We start from the raw sequence: 18044 nt of genomic DNA on the forward strand, positions 1-18044 counted from the left end.
ATGCCACAGATCATTCTGCTGGATCAGAGGATGGAGCAGAATATTGAGCAGAAGATTGAGCAGAGGATGGAGCAGAAGGTGGAGCAGAAGATGGAGCAGAAGATGGAGCAGTGTCAGGAAGAAGAGGAAATGGTGGGACAGAAAAGTCAAAAAGACAAAAAGCGTGTCACGGCTCACAGATCTCCACAGAGATGTTCCGATCACCAGAAAACGGACGTGGAGCGTGAACCCGTCCTGGAGGCCCTCAGCCCTGAGCCGCTCTGCGGGATGAAGGAGACCTGCGTTCCTCCAGGCCAGCGGGCTGCAAGGTCCTCCTGAACCGACGGGCGGAACTGAGTCCTTCCTGTTCACGTAGCGTGGCGGCGCTTCTCCTGCGTGGCTTCACGGACCGGACGGACCTCCTGTAAGTGGTGGACGGAGAGCGGCGGTCGGTCCGATCCCGGTTGTCGGCCCTGAAATGGCGCGTCCGTCTCCCATCTCCGGCTGAGATGTTCCGGTGGCCGAAGGTCCGGTGCGGACAGGAGATGGAGGTGCCTGGCCACAGCACGGGCGCCAGATGCTCCACCGGCTGAGAAGCTCTGAGCGAGCCGACGGCCGCTCTCTGAAAACATCTCGCACATTTGTTCGTCTCCAAAGCTCTCGGTCGTCTTCCGTCACGGCGGTTCTTCAAGCGGTCCGATCGCTGATCGCCGAGGACCTTCTCGGCCGGGGACCACCGGGGATTTCGCGTTTGCGCACCTTCACAGAAGCGGGAGAACGCCGACCTCCGCGCGGAGATGTCGGCACACACTCTTTACACACACCTCTGTGTGAACCAGGCCCGGGACCCGAGCAGGGGCGGAGCCAGTCAGAGAGGGCGGGGCTTAACCCGCACGGCCGCCAATCATCCAAGCAGTCACACGCTCGTTCACACCTACTGACAAGTTTGAGTCGTCAAGGAACCCGCCGGCCGTGTTTGGACCGAAGCTGGAGAACCTGGAGAGAACTCAGGCAGGAGAACCCGCTCCACGACGGGTTCGGGGCGGCTTCACAGGTCGGGATTCAATCAGGTCCTGATGGCAACGCTGGAACGATAGGAGACGTGAAGAGAAGAGATGTCCAGCAGGAGGAGGCAGAGAGCCACCGAGCACACACACACACACACACACACACACACACACACACACATTTCTGGTCAAACTCTTCCTCTCATGGCAGATGGACTGGATTTTCTTCCCACACAATCAAGTCCGATTGTTTTGTTTCCAAGAGTTTGACAGCATCTGAACCTCCACGCGGCCACTGAGCAGCCACACTGGTTCCCCCGCCAGGTTCCGTCTTCCAGGACCAGTGAAGGTCCATCAGCGCTCCACAGGCGTGAACGGCCGGATGATTGACGGCCGCCTGTCCGGGTTAAGCCCCGCCCCTCCCTCAGCGGCGGCTGGGATCGGCCCCGCCCCCAACAGAACCTTCGGTCGGCGAGGTGCGATCAGATGGTCGGTGGACCTCACGGGGACAACGAGATGATCGCTTTTGCAGGTCATGTGACCAGCGGGAGATGGCGTGCCCTCGTCCCATCTGGCCGATCAGGAAACGGTCCTCCACCTCTCAGGCCTCACACAAACATGGCCGTGGATCCTCTCTATTGTCTCAGCACTTCCTGTTTCCTGTTTCCACCTCTGTTTGTTTCTGGGCGGTGAGGAGGAAAGCCGAGGTCACTTCCTGTCTGTGGAGACGCTCCCCGCCAAGATGGAGGCCGGAGGGAGGGGGAGCCGCTGAACGTCCGCTCTGCTGCGGCTCCAGGCCTCGCGATCTTCTCCGCACATTTCACGACAAGCGTTCCCGGAGGCTCCGAAAAGCCGTCCGAGAAGCTGGGGAACGTTCGGGAATCGGGTTAGGGTTAGGGTTAGGGTTAGGGTTAGGGTTAGGGTAACCTCCACGGCTGACATTCAGGAGGTTTACCGAACGTTCCCACAACATCCCGAGGAACCGTTTCCCCTCCAGGTCCCGAAGGTAACGTTCCCACACAGCCTCTCCAGAAGCGAGGGCTCGGTTCTCCCAACCATCTGATATTCTTCTTTGCAATGTCCCGTCCAACCGTGACAGAAACATCATGAAGAACGTTCTCCGGAAGCCAGCGGGGAAATGCTTCAGCGGCAGTACTCACAAAATGTCCTCAAAGATCTCCAGAAGATTGGGAGAACCTTCCAGCTGAGGCTGACACACAGTGTGTGTGTGTGTGTGTGTGTGGGGGGGGGGGGGGGGGGGGCAGTCAGGTCCTCACGGTTCCCAAAGTTCCCAGAAGGTCAGCAGTGTTCGTCGTGGTCCAACTACATACTCATAGCCTTCTTTAGTTTTATAGAGACAGTTATAATCATCACATCGGATGTTTTTTTAGTTCATCCGTTCATTTGATTTTGGCGGCAGCCTCCCGGAAACAGCAAGTATTTTCCCGTCGCAAAGCTTTATTGTGAAATTACCAACCGGAAGTCCTAGTCGGAGTCACTCCGGCTAGCTTGACGTCAGTGCCGCGCAGTTTCCCTTCCCAGGTTCTCAGTCCAACCGGAGTCACCGCGGAGTTTACCGAACCCGCGGACCGGACCCGCACCAGCACCGGGATCAGGACCAGGACCAGGACTGGGGCAGGGACCGGCCATCATAGACCAGCGACCAGGACCACCAGGACCAGAGGTGAGAGACCGGGTCCGGCAGGAGGCGGCTCGTCCGAACCGGCCGAGGTGGTTCCGCTGGAGCCGCTGACCGTGCGGACCGGATCGTTACCGGGGAAACACACACACACACACACTCACACACACACACACAAACTTTGTCAAATTAGTTTTATTCATAGTTTTATTCATTTTATTCATTAGTTTTATTCACACTGATGTTCTTTTATGGCAATTTTATGTCATACATTTTTTCATTGACATTTCAATTTCTGTCGATTTAATTCATCTAGATTTTATTCGTATATCTATTCATTTAAACATATTGTTGTAACTCTGAACATTCCTCTCTTCAAGATGTAAGGGTTGCTACAGTATTCATAAATTCTTTCTCTACATTTTTTGAAAATATTTATATGTGCATTTAATGCACATTTCATTGATGTGTCCTCATGTATGCATATATAATACATATGATGACACGTTCCTTGCACTAGATGTCCGTATACATGTTGAGGCTCCCCTGGGGGCGGCGTGAAGGTCCGTCCACAGGCAGAAGCTCCCAAACTGACTCGGAACACTTTCTGCTGTTTTTCGTCCAAAACAAAGAAAAGGAGCTGATGTTTGTTTGAGTTTGAAGTTTAAATGTCAAAACTTCTCCTTGGGCCTCGTCCTCCTCCCGGTATCTGAAGGCGAGGTCCTGGTTCACCTCTCCGGAGCCCGGCGCCGTCCAGGACGGAGGCCGTGACTCTTTCTGGCGGCGCTGGAAACCCAAACCTGATGCTTCCCGAATGTCCAGACATGGACAGAAGGTCAGGGTTAACGTCCCGGGACGTTTCCCTGCCTGCTCCTGTGTGTGTGTGTGTGTGTGTGAGTGTGTATGTGTGTGTGTTGCCTTTGGCCCCGCCCCCTTTTGTCCCGCTCCCTTTGTTGTTACTGGCTGCAGTACCAGGTGTGACCAGAAGGTGTTGCTGTGAGTGGCTGAGTCTGAGTTCGCCGCACAGCCGCCATCTTTGCTTGTTATGTGTTGAACTTCCTGTTTGGTGGCGTCTTTGTGCATCTGCTTCCTGTGTCCTGAGGAAGTGTCTGTTCCTGTTGGACGGCCGAAACCCGTCTTTAACATTCCTGGACGCCTCCGTCCCCCCACCCCGCGGGTCCCGCCCACGCCGGCGTCCTCGCCTCTAGACGCCACGAAGCGTCTCGCGCAGGTGGTCACAGCTCGCTAGTTAGCCTGCTAGCCGACCTCCAGGTCAGAAGGAGGCGGGGCCAAATAGGAGAGGATGGCGGAGGCGGAGACACACCGCCTCCAGGTAGTGACCACGCCTTCCTGACCCCCAACACTGACCTGGGGTGTGTGTGTGTGTGTGTGTGTGTGTGTGTGTGTCTGTGTGTGATTTGCCAATGTCAGAAAAGTGGCCCAGTGAGAAAAACTGGTGTTCTCCATGTTCCTTCTGTTCCCTGTGTGATGTTCCTCATGTTCTTCAGGTCGCCATGTGGTCCATGTTCTCCATGTTCCTCATGTTCCTCATGTCGCCATGTGGTCCACGTTCCTCATGTTCTTCATTTTCCTCATGTCGCCCATGTTCTCCATGTTCCTCATGTTCTTCATGTCGCCCATGTGGTCCATGTTCCTCACGTTCTTCATGTTCCTCATGTCGCCCATGTTCTCCATGTTCCTCATGTTCCTCATGTCGCCATGTTCTCCATGTTCCTCATGTTCTTCATGTCGCCATGTGGTCCATATTCCTTCTGTTCCCTGTGTGATGTTCTTCATGTTCCTCATGTCGCCCATGTTCTCCATGTTCCTCATGTTCTTCATGTCGCCCATGTGGTCCATGTTCCTCACGTTCTTCATGTTCCTCATGTCGCCCATGTTCTCCATGTTCCTCATGTTCCTCATGTCGCCGTGTTCTCCATGTTCCTCATGTTCTTCATGTCGCCATGTGGTCCATGTTCCTTCTGTTCCGTGTGTGATGTTCCTCATGTTCTTCATGTCACCATGAGGTCCATGTTCTCCAGGTTCCTCATGTTCCTCATGTCGCCATGTGGTCCACGTTCCTCATGTTCTTCATGTTCCTCATGTCGGCCATGTTCTCCATGTTCCTCATGTTCTTCATGTCGCCCATGTTCTCCATGTTCCTCATGTCGCCATGTGGTCCATGTTCTCCATGTTCCTCATGTTCCTCATGTCGCCATGTGGTCCATGTTCCTCACGTTCTTCATGTTCCTCATGCCGCCCATGTTCTCCATGTTCCTCATGTTCTTCATGTCGCCATATGGTCCATGTTGTGGGTGTTCCCAGTGTTCTCCGTGTGGTTCCAGTCACGGCTGTAGAACAATCCCCCTTCTGTTTGTCACAATAGGCTGTTATTCTACAGCCCCCCCCCCGTCCGTCCTTCTTCCTCTGACTCTCCGGGCCTGACCTCCATCCGTCGCCATGGAAACCAGCCTCCCTCCGGCCTCAAAAACTTTATTGGCAGGAGCTTCCGAGGACGTTTGTCTTTGTGCTTCCGAACGGCCAAAGTAATCCAGGGCGGTGACTCCATCGATCGATCGGCGATGGGTCAGGAGTCGATCGATGGCGGCGATTGGTGGCAAAAAATGTGGTGGAAAATAGTTTTTTCTTTTGATAATAACGGTATTAACAGTAGAATTGATTCCTGCCGATCCGACGCCGGGATCCGTGGCGGCTCTTTTCCACCAATCAGATCCGTCCCGCCGGCTCCCGGACCCGCCCCTTTCCTGTCAATCAGAGGAGGCCCAGGAATGCGGTCAGCGAATATTTGAAATGAAAGGATGAACGAGTGAACGGCCATCCCTTCGACCCCCCGACCCCCCCCCCCCCCCCCCCCCCCACACACACACACACACACACACTTCCCTCGGACACAAATATTTCCACCAGGATGTTTAAAGAGTGCAGAGGAAGAGGAGGAGGAGGAGGAGGAAGGGCGTGTCTGCTGCTGCTGCCCGAGCCCACAACCTCTCTTTGTTCCACAACTCCTGCAGGACCTCTGCGTCCTCCTTCTCCTGCTCTGCGTCCTCCTTCTCCTGCTCCTTCTCCTCCTCTTCCTCCTGCTCTGCGTCCTCCTCTTCCTCCTCCTCCTTCTTCTCCTCCTCCTCCTCACACCACTGTCTTCATTTATCAATCAGATTTGTTTGCTATTTTAGCACATGATATTGTTTTGCTTTGACCGCGGAGCAGGAGATGGACCAGGTTCTCCTTCCCTTGTTCTCTGCGGCTTCATTGAAGACCCTCCGTGGTCCGCAGGCGTGTTGGATGATTGACAGCTGCCCCCTCCCCCCCCCCCCTTGATTGGCTCCGCCCCTGTGAGCAGATGAATTTTAGGACAAAGTCTTTATCAAGGATGAAAACATCTACCTGCTGGTCAGAGGGTCGGTGGACAAGCTGCAGGCAGTGTGTGTGTCTGTGTGTGTGTGTGTGTGTGCGCATTGCATATGTGAGTGTGTGTGTGCATTGCATATATGTGTGTGTGTGGGCGTGCACGGAGTCTGGTTATCGGCCCGTCCAGCGGCTTCCTGCTTCCCCAGACGTCCCTCCTCTTCCTCCCCTGAAGCAGCAGCAGAAGCCGCAGGAGCTGCGGGGAAACGCCAGCAAAGCCACACACACTTTAAATCAGCCGATAATCAATAACGCGTTCCTCCGAAGCTCCTCTTCACGCAGCCCAAGATCATTTGGAGGGTTCCTTCATTCCAGACCTCCTCTGACCTCCCGTGGTTGGTGCGCGGTCCGAAGGATCCAATCGGAGAGCAGAGACGGGCCGGAGCAGGAAGTGACCTCGTCTCCGTCCTGACCAGGAGCCGCTTCTGGATGGAGAAAGTTCCAGAAGCTTCAAGCTGCTTCACGCAGGAAAAGGTCGAGAAGAGGAAGCTGCTGTGACTCACTTCCTCTTGTCCTTTGTCTTCAGCTGGTGTGTGTGTGTATGTGTGTGTGTGTGTGTGTGTGTGTGTGTGTGTGTGTGTGTGTGTGTGGTGTTTTGAACGCGTGTGTTTTCCCGACACTGACTCACACAGCTCTTACTGTGAAGGTCCTGCAGGAAGCTGGACTCGTCTGCCTCCAAGACCAGTGGGCACATTTCTGGATGAGACAACTTACTCACTGGTATTGACTGATTATTGATCAGCGATCGGACCATCGGTCATGTAGGATGGTGATCCACAGAGGTCAACGGTTACACATTCCAGTCATTGCAAGAAACACTCACACACACAAAACTGTCCCCTGGAAATACACACCCTGCCTCTGTGTGTGTGTGTGTGTGTGTGTGTGTCTCAACACACCCGCCCTTCCAGTGTGTATGATACTAATGACATGTTCCTGTGCTGTGGAGTGGTTGCCTGATGGTGTGTGTGTGTGTGTGTGTGTGTGTGTGTGTGTGTGTGTGTGTGTGTGTGACCATCTGTCCTCTGACATCACTTCCTGATCTCTGTGTTTTATTCCTTCTGCTCCGGGAGGTTAAAGATCACTGTGATTTGTGAGGTTGAATAGAACCCTTTGTTGTGTTGCTATGGATACCAGGTGACCTTCTCATCCTAAAACATCCACAGCCTGTCCTCGGACATGAATGTTCGCGGTCGGATTCCCGCTCCCTCTTAGCCTGACGAGAACCCCTCAGCGTCCCCTGGTGCTTCTGAGCTGCCTTCTGCTCAGGTTCATCCATGATGGATTGAACGCGGTGGTCAGATGGCGCCGATGTCGGCCTCCATGTGCCTCTTCTGTCAATGATACAGAAGCTCATAGCACTCTGGTGCTGCCTGGAGGTTCTTCTCGCCGTGGGTCCTGCCAGGCTCTCCTGCCAGGCTCTCCTCATGCTTTCCGTCTTCGGCCCACAACCAGTCCGTTCATCGAAGCTCATAAGTGGTCCACGGGCGCGGTCGGCTGGATGATTGACGGCTGACTGTCCGGGTCGAGCCCCGCCCCTCGCTCGTTGCCGGCTGTGATTGGCTCCGCCCCCAACAGAACCTCCATTACATTACATTACATGAGTTACTTGGCAGATGCTTTTGTCCAAAGTGCCTTACAAAAAGTGCAATTCAGTCACCGAAGATCCGAAGTACCAGTCGTCGGAGTCAGAAGTTCCACTCGACCAAAGAGCCGTCTCAGAACCATGTGCATACGTTCATTTCATCGTTCTTTTGTCGGTCTTGTTTCGGGGGGGGTCCTAAGTGCTAAGTTCACCAGTCGGTGCAGTGTGAGCAGATGGTCGGCGGCCTTCACAAGGACGACGAAATGATCGCTTTAGGGGGTCATGTGACCATCGGGTGATCACGTGACCCCGTCCCCTCTGACGGATCGGGAAATGATCCTCCTCTTTGCCTCCGTCGCAGCCGCGGAGGCTCCGCTGGCCTTATTACCCTCCTGTCGTTCTGGTTCTTGTGCTACATCCCGAAACACTGTTTGTCGGTTCAGTTGTCGGAGCTACAAACCCGCCGCCGGAAGCTGTCGGGACCAGTTTTATTCTCAGCGTCTGCGGGAACCGAGGGGGCGACGGCGGAACCCCGAGACCGACCGATGTCCCGCTCGTCTTTGCATCGATGTCAACGCTGTGTCCTCCTCTCGTCCAGATGCCGCGGCGACGTCGCCCGTCCCTGTAACTCCGTCATGGCCGCCCCGCTGCCTGGATGTGGAGGAGACCGCCCCCGACCCGGAGCTCGTGTTGGTCACCATGGCGACGCTGGATGGAAGCACGCCGGTTGAAACGCTCCTGGCAGCCATCCATCTGGAGAGGTCGGAGGTCCTCAGAGCAAATATTGAAGCGCAGATCCCGATGCCCTCGCCGGCGCCGCGTCCTGACGGAACCTTCTGCGACTCCTCAGGTACCTGGACCGCTTCGTCAGAGCCGGCCTCCTGTCGGCCAGAGACTTCACGCACCTGGACCATGACGCCCTCGCCAGCCTGGGAATAACCGCCACGGGCCACCGCAAGAGGATCCTGCGATTGGTCGGTTACATCCGGAGGACAGAAGGGCGAGCCGAGCAGAAAGCGGCGTCGGAGCTCCCGCGCGATCGCTGCCAGTCTGTGACGTGCGTCCAGCCCCCCCGCCCCGCCCACATCGAGAGGAACAGCTCGGCTCCCGACCTGGCGGCCATGTTGACGGCCTCGGACCCCGGCGGGGCGCCCTCCGACCCCCCGGCCCAGGCGAAGCCGGTCCCCAAACCGAGGACGGTCTTCAACCGCCGCCGCACGGCGCCCGTCCACTTCTGCCCGGCGTCCGAAGCCGCTCCGCCGCCCCCCCGGAGGCTTTCCCAGGAGTCCATCTGTTTCGGCATCTTGGAAGGTTTGGGCTCCGCGGACACGGCCGTCGGGGGCGCGAACTCCGAACCCCAGCGGAGGCCGGCCGGCCGAAAAGCGAGCCAGCCGGAGCGGCGGCGGCCGAGCCGCAGTCTGTCCCTGACGGAGGCCGGGGGGCCGCTGCCCCCCGTCCCCCCGAGGCTGAACCGCAGGGTCAGCCACGCCGCCTACCGGGAGGCCCCGCCCACCTCCTCGTCTTCGTCCGTTCGGACAGACCGGAATCGCAACGCGTCCCCGACCGCCTGCCCCGGGAGTCGGGACGGCCGCCGGCTGTCGGGGTCGCCCGGCGGCGGTGGCGTGGAGATGGTGTCCAATGAGATTTACTGGGGTGCGTCCCCTTTAGGGGGCCACGGAGGCGACGCCCCCCCGACCCCCCCCAGACACCCTGCAGACAGGAACCTGCAGAGGAACAGGTGGGCAACGGGGCGAGCGCAACGTCTACGCGGTAGAAGTTAGATTGAGCTCCGTTGACGGAAGCAGGAGGAGGCAGCAGGCAGGGTTTCACCGCGGCTTCGGGTATGACTTCGCTGTCCGCCTCTCACTCTCCTCTGTCTGGAATTTCAGTGGCGGAAACTCAAGTAACAACTCTTCTGGATCCACCCGAGGTGAGCAGAACCGCGGCCCCGTCCGAGCTCAGATTCCCGGTCCCGGGTCGGCCCCGGAACACGCGCGGAGATGGCGCGAAACCACTGTCGTCGGTCGATGTTTTGTTCGCGGCTTCGCCGCTAACAACCGATAGCCTGACTTTAGGAAGATCCTCCAGTGTTCTGGGGCCGGCCGGAGGTCCGGGTGGACTCGTCAAGACCGACTCACCGTGTGTGTTTTCAGTGTCGACGGAGGAGCCAGAAGACGAGATCAGTCCGTACTGTGAGACCGTCTTCCACAGCAGAACGTCGGAGGTGAGGCATCTTCCGAGCTCTCCGGTCCCATCGTCCTTCGGTCCTTCACGTCCCCGTTTGTCTTCATCTCAGAACGCCAAGGACAAAGAAGCCGGGAAGGATGGAGGGAAGCCCTCAGAGGACCCTGGGTAAGACCCTCAGGAGCGAGAGAACGGTATCGTCGGCATAGAGAACCAACTTTGCGCTCTCTGTTCTGCGTCACTCGTTCTGCATTAAATCATCGTTGGCGGTCGCTAAAATTCGAAGATGTCCGTGATAATTAGCGTCGTTATTGATGATTATTGATGATTATTGATGACTTTGGAGGAGCGTCTCCTGAGATGTAAGTGCCTGCGTCCAGGTGTTCCACGGTCTCCGGTACGAAGCCTCCGTCTCCGGCCGGTTGCCCCGGAGACGCTCAGGGTTACAGCACGGTGGGCGAAGCTCCGCCCCCCCCGCGCTGCCTCACGCTGCCCCCCCACGGCCTGCGCTGCGAGCCGGACGAGGACCTGACCATCTCCCCCTACGCCAGTTACACCTCCCTGACGGAGAGGGCGCCCCCCATCATCAGCGGCTGGTTGGATAAGCTGTCGCCGCAAGGGTGCGTTCGATGTGCACGCCGGGTCACGGCGCTGAGCTTCTTGTACTGTCGCAGTTGGGTTTCCGGGTGTTTGGTGAAGCCGCTCTTGTCGGTTAATACGTGGGATCCAGCGACCCGAGGGTTTCCTGGGGAGTTTAAAGCTGCTGTCATGGAGGCCGGAGAAGGTTGTAGGGCCTTCTGGGTGTCTGGATGCAGCTCCGGGAGACTTCAGGGTGGTATTGGGCGTGGACCTCGGGACCAGGCGTCTTTCAGAGCCTCATCTCACTAAACCTCCATCTTCTGGAGAATTCCAAAGCTTCCCCTGGTTCCGGAGCTCCGCCCACCAGATCACCCGTCCAATCCGCATTTAACCCTGTGTTTTCTCAGGGGTCGGAGGTCGGCGCTGACGTCAGCGCTGCGTCTCCTCCTCTATGCTCCTCCCTGCAGCTCCTCCCTTCTGAGGACCATCTTCTTCCTCTACTCCTCATCCTATCGGTTTGTCTCTTTTCCTACTTCCTCCTTCTCCTTCTCCTTCCACTCGTTTTTTCCACCAACACTCATCCGCCCGAGTCACAAGTCATTGGATGAGCTGTGTTTTCTGAGGCAGATCAGGACGTTGATCCCGGCGGTCATGCGACTGCGTCTGACTCGTGCTTTTGTTTTGCAGAAACTACGTGTTTCAGAAACGCTACGTGAAGTTTGACGGCAAGAACCTGATGTACTTCGGCGGCGAGAAGGTGAGACATCCGCCGCCGGCGGAAGCAAACCCCCGTGTGGACTGAAGCAGGGGTCGGAACCTCTGCCTCTCGGCCGGAGGCTTGGATCCCCGCAGGAGGCCTCCACGCCTGGAGTCTCCATGCTCTCCTCCTGGGGTTCCTCGGGTTCCACGGGTTCCTCGGGTTCCTCGGGTTCCTCGGGTTCCTCGGGTTCCTCCCGCAGTCCAAACACATGCAGGAGGTTCAGGAGACCCGGCGTTGTCCAGACGTGTGAATGAGGGCGGACGGTCGGACGGCTCTGGAGGATGTGTGAACGGGCCAAAGCGGTGACACCAGAGGGAGGAATGTTCTGGAAGCTGATATTTACGATGGAAACATTACCATGGCAACCGTCTCCTCCTGTCCCAGGATGTCTACCCCAAAGGAGTCGTCCCATTGGCTGCCATCCAGATGGCCCGCCTCTCCAAGGACAACAAGTTTGAAGTTGTGACAAGTCACAGGATTTTTGTCTTCAGAGCAGACAACGAGGGTACACACACACACACACACACACACACACACACACACACACACACACACACACACACACATGGCCCCCTCCCGTCCACCTTTGTTTTCCTTCCACCTCAAACCTTTTCATAGTTTTAAAGTCCTAAAGTGGTGCCTGAAGGCTGCTTCAGACCCTCGGAGCGGTCGGCCCAGCAGACGGGATTTATATCCATCTGTTCTGGGAAAGGATGATAAAGAGGTGTGTGTGTGTCTGTGTGTGTGTGTGTGTGTGTGTATGTGTCAGTGCTGCGGCGCCGCTGGGTCTCCACGCTGCAGGAACACGTCAGAGACCAGCTGGTCTTCGGCCGGCGGCGCTTCGGTCCCGGGTCCCACTGCCAGAAACATGGCGTCCTGGAGCTGAAGGGAACCAAGTCCAAGGTCTACGCCGCCATCAACACCGAGCAGATCTGGCTGTACAAGAGCGAGCAGGTGATCCATCCGTCCGTTCATCGGCGACATGGTCCGCGGTCGCCGGGTCTCCTGACCGCGGCTCTTCTTCTGTGGCGTCAGAGCTTCAGGAACGGGATCGGGATCACGGTGATCGAGGCTCGCGGCGCCACCATCAGGGACGGGAAGCACAAGAGCTTCGACCTCATCACCCCCTACAAGACCTTCAGGTGCCCCGGCCTCTTCTCCTCCTCGCTCTCGGCTCCTCCTCGGGCTCCTCATGGACCTTCCAGGACGACCGTCTCAGATGATGGGCTGTTTTTGTTTCTTGGTTGAAAACGGATCTCCGGCCGCTCGGCGCCCGGAGAGCTTTTCCAGGACCGGCTTCCTCCCGTTTGAAAGCGCTGCACGTTCGGAAAACACCCAACAGGAAGTGGCCTCGGCGGCGCTTCCTGTTTGCGGTGGAATGTTTAGAAGGCCGGAGTGCTTGACATGCTGTTGCTGTGACCCCCCCTCCCCCCCCCCCCCCAGCTTCACGGCGGAGTCGGAGCGCGAGAAGCGGGACTGGATGGAGGCGCTGCAGGACGCCATCGCAGAGACGCTGTCCGACTACGAGGTGGCGGAGAAGATCTGGTCCAACCGCTCCAACCGGGCTTGTGCCGACTGCAAGGCCCTCAACCCCGACTGGGCCGCCATCAACCTCTGCGTGGTCATCTGCAAGAACTGTGCAGGTAGGGGGCGGAGCCTGCCCGGCGCCATGGAAACAACTGGGAACAGGAAGGGTTCAGGTTCAACAGGTGTGTGTGTGTGTGTGTGTGTGTGTGTGTGTGTATAGGGCAGCACAGGGGGCTGGGCACCATGGTCTCGAAGGTCCAGAGTCTCAAACTGGACACGAGCGTGTGGAGCAACGAGATCGTCCAGGTGAGAGCGGTGATGTCATCCGCCCATCAGTGATGTCATCTGCGTTCATTAATGCTGTGTGTCAGTAACGTGTGTGTGTGTGTGTGCGGATGTGTGTGTGTGCGCGCCCGCACGCGCAGATGTTCATCATGCTGGGAAACGACCGGGCCAACGAGTTCTGGTCGGCCCGGCTCCCCCCCGCCGAGGAGCTGGACTGCGACGCCCCCCCGGAGCAGCGGAGGGAGTTCATTGGTCAGAAGTACCGAGAAGGTCGCTTCAGGCGGAGCCACCCGGCGTTCGGCTGCCAGGAGGAGCTGCTGAAGGTCAGCCGGACCTCGGCCGAACTCCGACCTTCACGCGACCCGCTGTCGTCCTCTTCCTACTAGAAGGCGTGTCCTCCAGGGTCCGGGAGGCCCTGGGGGTCCCGGACCCTGGAGGTCTGGGGTCTGACCAGAACCTCTTCTGTTTGCAGGTCTTGTGTTCCGCCGTCTCTGAACAGACCCTCCTGAAAACCGTGACTCGGATCTTCTCTGAGGCAGAAGCCCATCGCCACGACGACAAGCGTCCGGACCGGGGCCCCCCCGGCCCCCCCTCTGGTCGGCATCGCTTCTTATGTTTGCATCCAGTGTTTGGGGCTCCGGCGCCCCCTGGTGGCCACAACAGTACCTGACCCACAAAGACTGGAATAAACACAACCCACAATTAAGATGGATTTCTGTGTGTGTGTGTGTGTGTGTGTGTGTGTGTGTGTGTGTGTGTGTGTGTGTGCGCGTGTGTGTGTGCGCATGCGTGTTGAGAAGGCATGAGGAAGCATATTATCCGTAAAGAGTCAGTCAATAATGAGTGCTCGGGCGGATGGATGGATCAGACCGTCGTCCCCTGATGTGAAAGAAGGTCTGAACCGTCATCTGGTCCACTTTCTGTCAATCTGAGACCCAGAACCTTCTCCTCTCCAGACCCCGGCGTTTATGACGAGATCATGCAGACGGTCCTTCACTCTGGCTTCCTCTACAAGTCGAGCGGCACCGGGAGGGGGACGCTGACCCGCCGCTCCAGAGACGGTAACCGGGTCCCGCTCGCCCAGAACCTCCACATTCGAAGCTTCGGCAGGACGGCCGGAGGTCTTCTCCCAGAAAACATTTCTTGCGCCTCACGGCGTGCAGATCCTGGGCTGAGATCTTCTCAGTGGCCGTGGGAGGAGGAGGAGGCTTCCCTTCGTAGGAACAGCCTGATGTTTGCGGGGATGTGGTTTCTTGCAGAGTTCCAGAGGTTCTGGTGTTCCGTGGATCAGTCTCTGCTTCTCTACCCGTCGGACCGGTCGTCCGATCCCGCCCTGCAGATCAGCGTCAGGGACGTCCTGTGTTTGGGCGTCGGCCGACCCGATTCGTCCGCCGCCGCCGCCAACAACGGCTTCGTGGACCGGTGAGACCCCGTCCCTCCCCGCCGGCGCCCCCTGCCGCCCGGCCCCGGTTAAACGCCCCCCCCCCCCGTCTCCGCAGCTTCCGCTACACCTTCGAGCTCTACCTGAGCTCCGAGAGGCTGCTGCACTTTGGACTGGAGACGCCGGACGAGCTGCACGCCTGGACCCGCGCCATCGGGAAGGTCCGACCCCACGCTCAGCAGATACGCCTCATACGCCTGACGCATCCGCTTCTTTAGCCGGAGGTCATCGGGTCCGGTGGTCCTCGTCTGATGATACTGATGAGAGTAAAGAGAATAGGGATCGGATCGACGGGCCCGGCCACGCGTGATGACGATTAACATAAGACTAACCGCGACAGGAAGTGTGTGTACCGACGGCTCTCCGTCTGAGAGAAAACACACCCTGTGCTTTTAGTTGTTGACATCAAATCAGTGGATTTGTTTGAAAGACAATGATTTGAATATGAACACTGCAACACACTGATGTGTGTGTGTGTGTGTGTGTGTGTGTGCATATACGCGTACCCGTGTGTGTGTGTGTGTGTGTGTGTGTGTGTGTGTGTGTGCGTGCAGGCGTCCACGCCCCTGAGCTGCCACTGCCTCCTGGCCCGTGAGTTTGAGCGTGTGGGCCTCCTGCGGTTCCGGGCCATGCTGGACCCTCGGCGCTGGAAGGAAGCCCACTTCGTGCTGCAGAAGTCCAACCTGTTCATCTGCCCGGGTCACGACGGCGCCGCCGAGGACATCATCAACCTGAAGCGGCTGCAGGAGCTCAGTGAGTCCTCATGTTCTCCTCCCGGCCCGGCCGCAGGAGCGCGGAGGTCGGCTGACGTGTCGCGGTGCTCGCAGGTGTGACGACCGAGGGCGAGAACCAGGAGAAGAAGGAGGTTCTGGTCCTGGTGGAGAAGGGCAGGTGAGCGGAGGTCCGGGAGGCGGCGGGCCGCGGAGCCCCGCCCCCCGCTGACCCCGGCTGACCCCGGCTCCTCCCCAGGACGCTTCACCTGCGGGGCGCGGGCCGAGGAGACTTCCCGCTGTGGCTGGCCGACATCCGGCGCGCCGCCGGCGGGAAGGGGAACAGCCTGAGGGAGCAGCAGCTCAGCCGCAACGACATCCCCATCATCGTGGACAGCTGCATCGCCTTCATCACGCAGTACGGTGAGGACCCTCGCCGACGCCCGTCCACGCTCGGAAACATCTCGCCACATCTGACCGCCGCCTCCCCGCAGGCCTGGGCCACGAAGGTATCTACAGGAAGAACGGCGCCAAGTCCAGGATCAAACTGCTGATGGAGGAATTTCGAAAAGACGCCCGCAACGTCAAACTGCGAATCGGAGACCACTTCATCGAGGACGTGACGGACGTCCTGAAGAGGTTCTTCAGGGAGATCGACGACCCCGTCTTCATGGCTGACCTGCACCCGCTGTGGCAGGAGGCCGCCAGTGAGTCCTCCTTCCCGTAGACCAGGGTTCCCTCCCGGTTTCCGCTTCTGAGCGGACGTTCAGTCGCCGTTCTTCTCGATGTCCCGGAGACGTGATCTTTCGCGAGGTCCTCACCGCCGTCAGTGGGTTCCTGGGAATGGAGCAGCGGGTCCTGGAGCCCTGTGATAATGCCGAACTGCTGTGTCCCAGAGATCCAGCCCAGGACGCAGAGGTTGGACCGCTACAAGGAGATCATCCGCAGCCTCCCTCGGGTCCACAGGACCACGCTGGCCGCCCTCATCAGCCACCTGTACAGGTGAACATCTCCGCCGCCGCCGCCGCCTCAGCCTCGGGGGGCTCAGCCAACCCAGCGTCCTTGTCCAGGGTCCAGAAGTGCGCCGGGCTGAACCAGATGTGCACCAAGAACCTGTCGCTGCTGTTCGCGCCCAGCCTGTTCCAGACCGACGGGAAGGGAGAACACGAGGTCCGTATCATGGAGGACCTGATCGACCACTACCTGCACGTGTTCGAGGTGAGCAGATCCCCGAGGGGCCACGCCGACCTCGCCGACCTCGCCGCGACCCCGGCTGAGCGCCGCCTTGTGTTGCAGATCGACGAGGAGCATCAGACCCAGATGGAGCTGGAGATCAGCCTCATCACCAGCTGGAAGGACACGCAGGTAGACATCTCAGAGCTTCTTCTCCCTGAGGAGCCTGCGGCGCTTCGGCCTCGAGTCCACCGGAGTGCAGGTTCCTCCGAGTGGTGACCTCTCACAGAACCTCCAAACAGATGGACCTTCAGCAGAGGAGAACATCAGCCCTGTGAAGAGGACGGATGAAGAATATTTGTAGTACTTGAAGTGCTAGTCTTCTCACAGGCTGTGTTTGTGTGTGTGTGTGTGTGTGTGTTTGTGTGTGTAGCTGTCTCAGGCTGGCGACCTGATCATAGAAGTCTACCTGGAGATGAAGATACCTGACTGCTGCATCACTCTCAAAGTACTCCATCTTCATCACTCGATGTTTCTGTCTTTCCCAAAGCAGATCTGACCTGACCTTTGACCCCCAGGTGTCTCCCACCATGTGTGCCGGGGAGCTGACCAATCAGGTCCTCTACCTGAGGAACGTTCCTCCCGGAGACAAAGACATCTGGATGACCTTTGAAGCCATTGAGGACGGCCAGCTGGGTCGGTTTGGTGTGTGTGTGTGTGTGTGTGTGTGTGTGTGTGTGTGTGAGGTTCAGGTCAAAGACTTCTTGACTTTGACTATTTCCGGTGGTCCCTGATTGCAGCCAGGATGTCTCCTGGCTGAAGGAGGGCGAGCAGAGACGTTCCTGCCTGTCCTTCAGGAGATGATGGCTCCCCCGCCTGCTCCGGGTTCCTCCACCTCTTCTAACTTCCTGTTGTCGCTCTTTGACTCTGTGTCTCCTTCTGAAGATCAGTTTGCTCCAAACTGTTGGGGTCGAGGTCCTTTAAGCATGAGAACGCTACGGCGCCTCCTCCAAGGTTCTCTAAGTGGACCTCAGTGATAGGGGCGTATGTTCTCCGAGGTGCGGTTCTCTCCGACCCCGAGAACCCTCGAGGAGCCACCGTCGTGTTCAAACACACCAGACCATCTCAAAGAACCATCTGAAAGCAAACGGTCGCGGAGGACCTTCGCTTCCCGAAGTGACCTCTGGTGTCGTGTTTGTGTCTCAGAGCGTCCTCTGCACCCCAAGGAGAAGGTCCTGGAGCAGGCGCTGCAGTGGTGCAAGATGGCTGACCCCAGCTCTGCGTACCTGCTGGTGAAGAAGGTCCCAAGAGGAGAAGGGATCAACATCCTCACCTGTAGGTCCAACACACCCAACATCTTCACCAGCACTGTTTGCTATCTTCTTGAGAGCAGCTACACCCAGGAGTTCAAAGAGACCAGGAGTACACGTAGCTCCACACACACACACACTCACACACACACACACACTCACACATATATATGTATACATATGTGTGTGTGTGTGTGTGTGTGTGTGTGTGTGTATACAGAACGAGATGTGTGTATGTATATTTGATTGGCCAGTAGTGAGGAGTGGGCGTGGTCAGTGGGGGAAGGCGAAGCCATTCGTGCCACAGGTTGTAGATGGATGTGAAGTTCATGAGTGAAGGAGATCCAAGAAGATCTATGAAACATGTAGGAAGGCCCATGTAGACGCCAGCTGGTCACCGGATCTTGGAAGAGGTGGAGAAGGTTGCACAGAGGAAAGA

At 57.8% G+C, this 18044-nt stretch overlaps 1 protein-coding gene across 1 annotated transcript in view; it reads left to right on the forward strand.

The window, feature by feature from the left end:
- Positions 1-18044, forward strand: part of arap3 (ArfGAP with RhoGAP domain, ankyrin repeat and PH domain 3) — a 20891-nt gene continuing 2847 nt past the window's right edge. The window contains exons 1-30 of the mRNA XM_086178616.1: positions 1-308; positions 1415-1523; positions 2529-2670; positions 8235-8397; positions 8487-9374; positions 9526-9566; positions 9790-9860; positions 9933-9988; positions 10201-10440; positions 11087-11156; positions 11544-11664; positions 11929-12113; positions 12195-12301; positions 12603-12802; positions 12907-12992; positions 13112-13294; positions 13444-13567; positions 13928-14032; positions 14231-14393; positions 14471-14573; positions 14967-15165; positions 15240-15303; positions 15382-15545; positions 15617-15829; positions 16019-16124; positions 16193-16340; positions 16419-16487; positions 16729-16803; positions 16874-16991; positions 17502-17630. Coding sequence (XP_086034742.1) covers positions 1-308; positions 1415-1523; positions 2529-2670; positions 8235-8397; positions 8487-9374; positions 9526-9566; positions 9790-9860; positions 9933-9988; positions 10201-10440; positions 11087-11156; positions 11544-11664; positions 11929-12113; positions 12195-12301; positions 12603-12802; positions 12907-12992; positions 13112-13294; positions 13444-13567; positions 13928-14032; positions 14231-14393; positions 14471-14573; positions 14967-15165; positions 15240-15303; positions 15382-15545; positions 15617-15829; positions 16019-16124; positions 16193-16340; positions 16419-16487; positions 16729-16803; positions 16874-16991; positions 17502-17630 — 4750 coding nt within the window. The remainder of the gene's footprint in view (positions 309-1414; positions 1524-2528; positions 2671-8234; positions 8398-8486; positions 9375-9525; positions 9567-9789; positions 9861-9932; positions 9989-10200; positions 10441-11086; positions 11157-11543; positions 11665-11928; positions 12114-12194; positions 12302-12602; positions 12803-12906; positions 12993-13111; positions 13295-13443; positions 13568-13927; positions 14033-14230; positions 14394-14470; positions 14574-14966; positions 15166-15239; positions 15304-15381; positions 15546-15616; positions 15830-16018; positions 16125-16192; positions 16341-16418; positions 16488-16728; positions 16804-16873; positions 16992-17501; positions 17631-18044) is intronic.

Source organism: Fistularia commersonii, chromosome 31 (assembly GCF_037954325.1).
Source record: "Fistularia commersonii isolate RoL2024-O1a breed Wild chromosome 31, RoL_Fcom_v1.0, whole genome shotgun sequence".
Taxonomy (NCBI): Eukaryota; Metazoa; Chordata; class Actinopteri; order Syngnathiformes; family Fistulariidae; genus Fistularia; species Fistularia commersonii.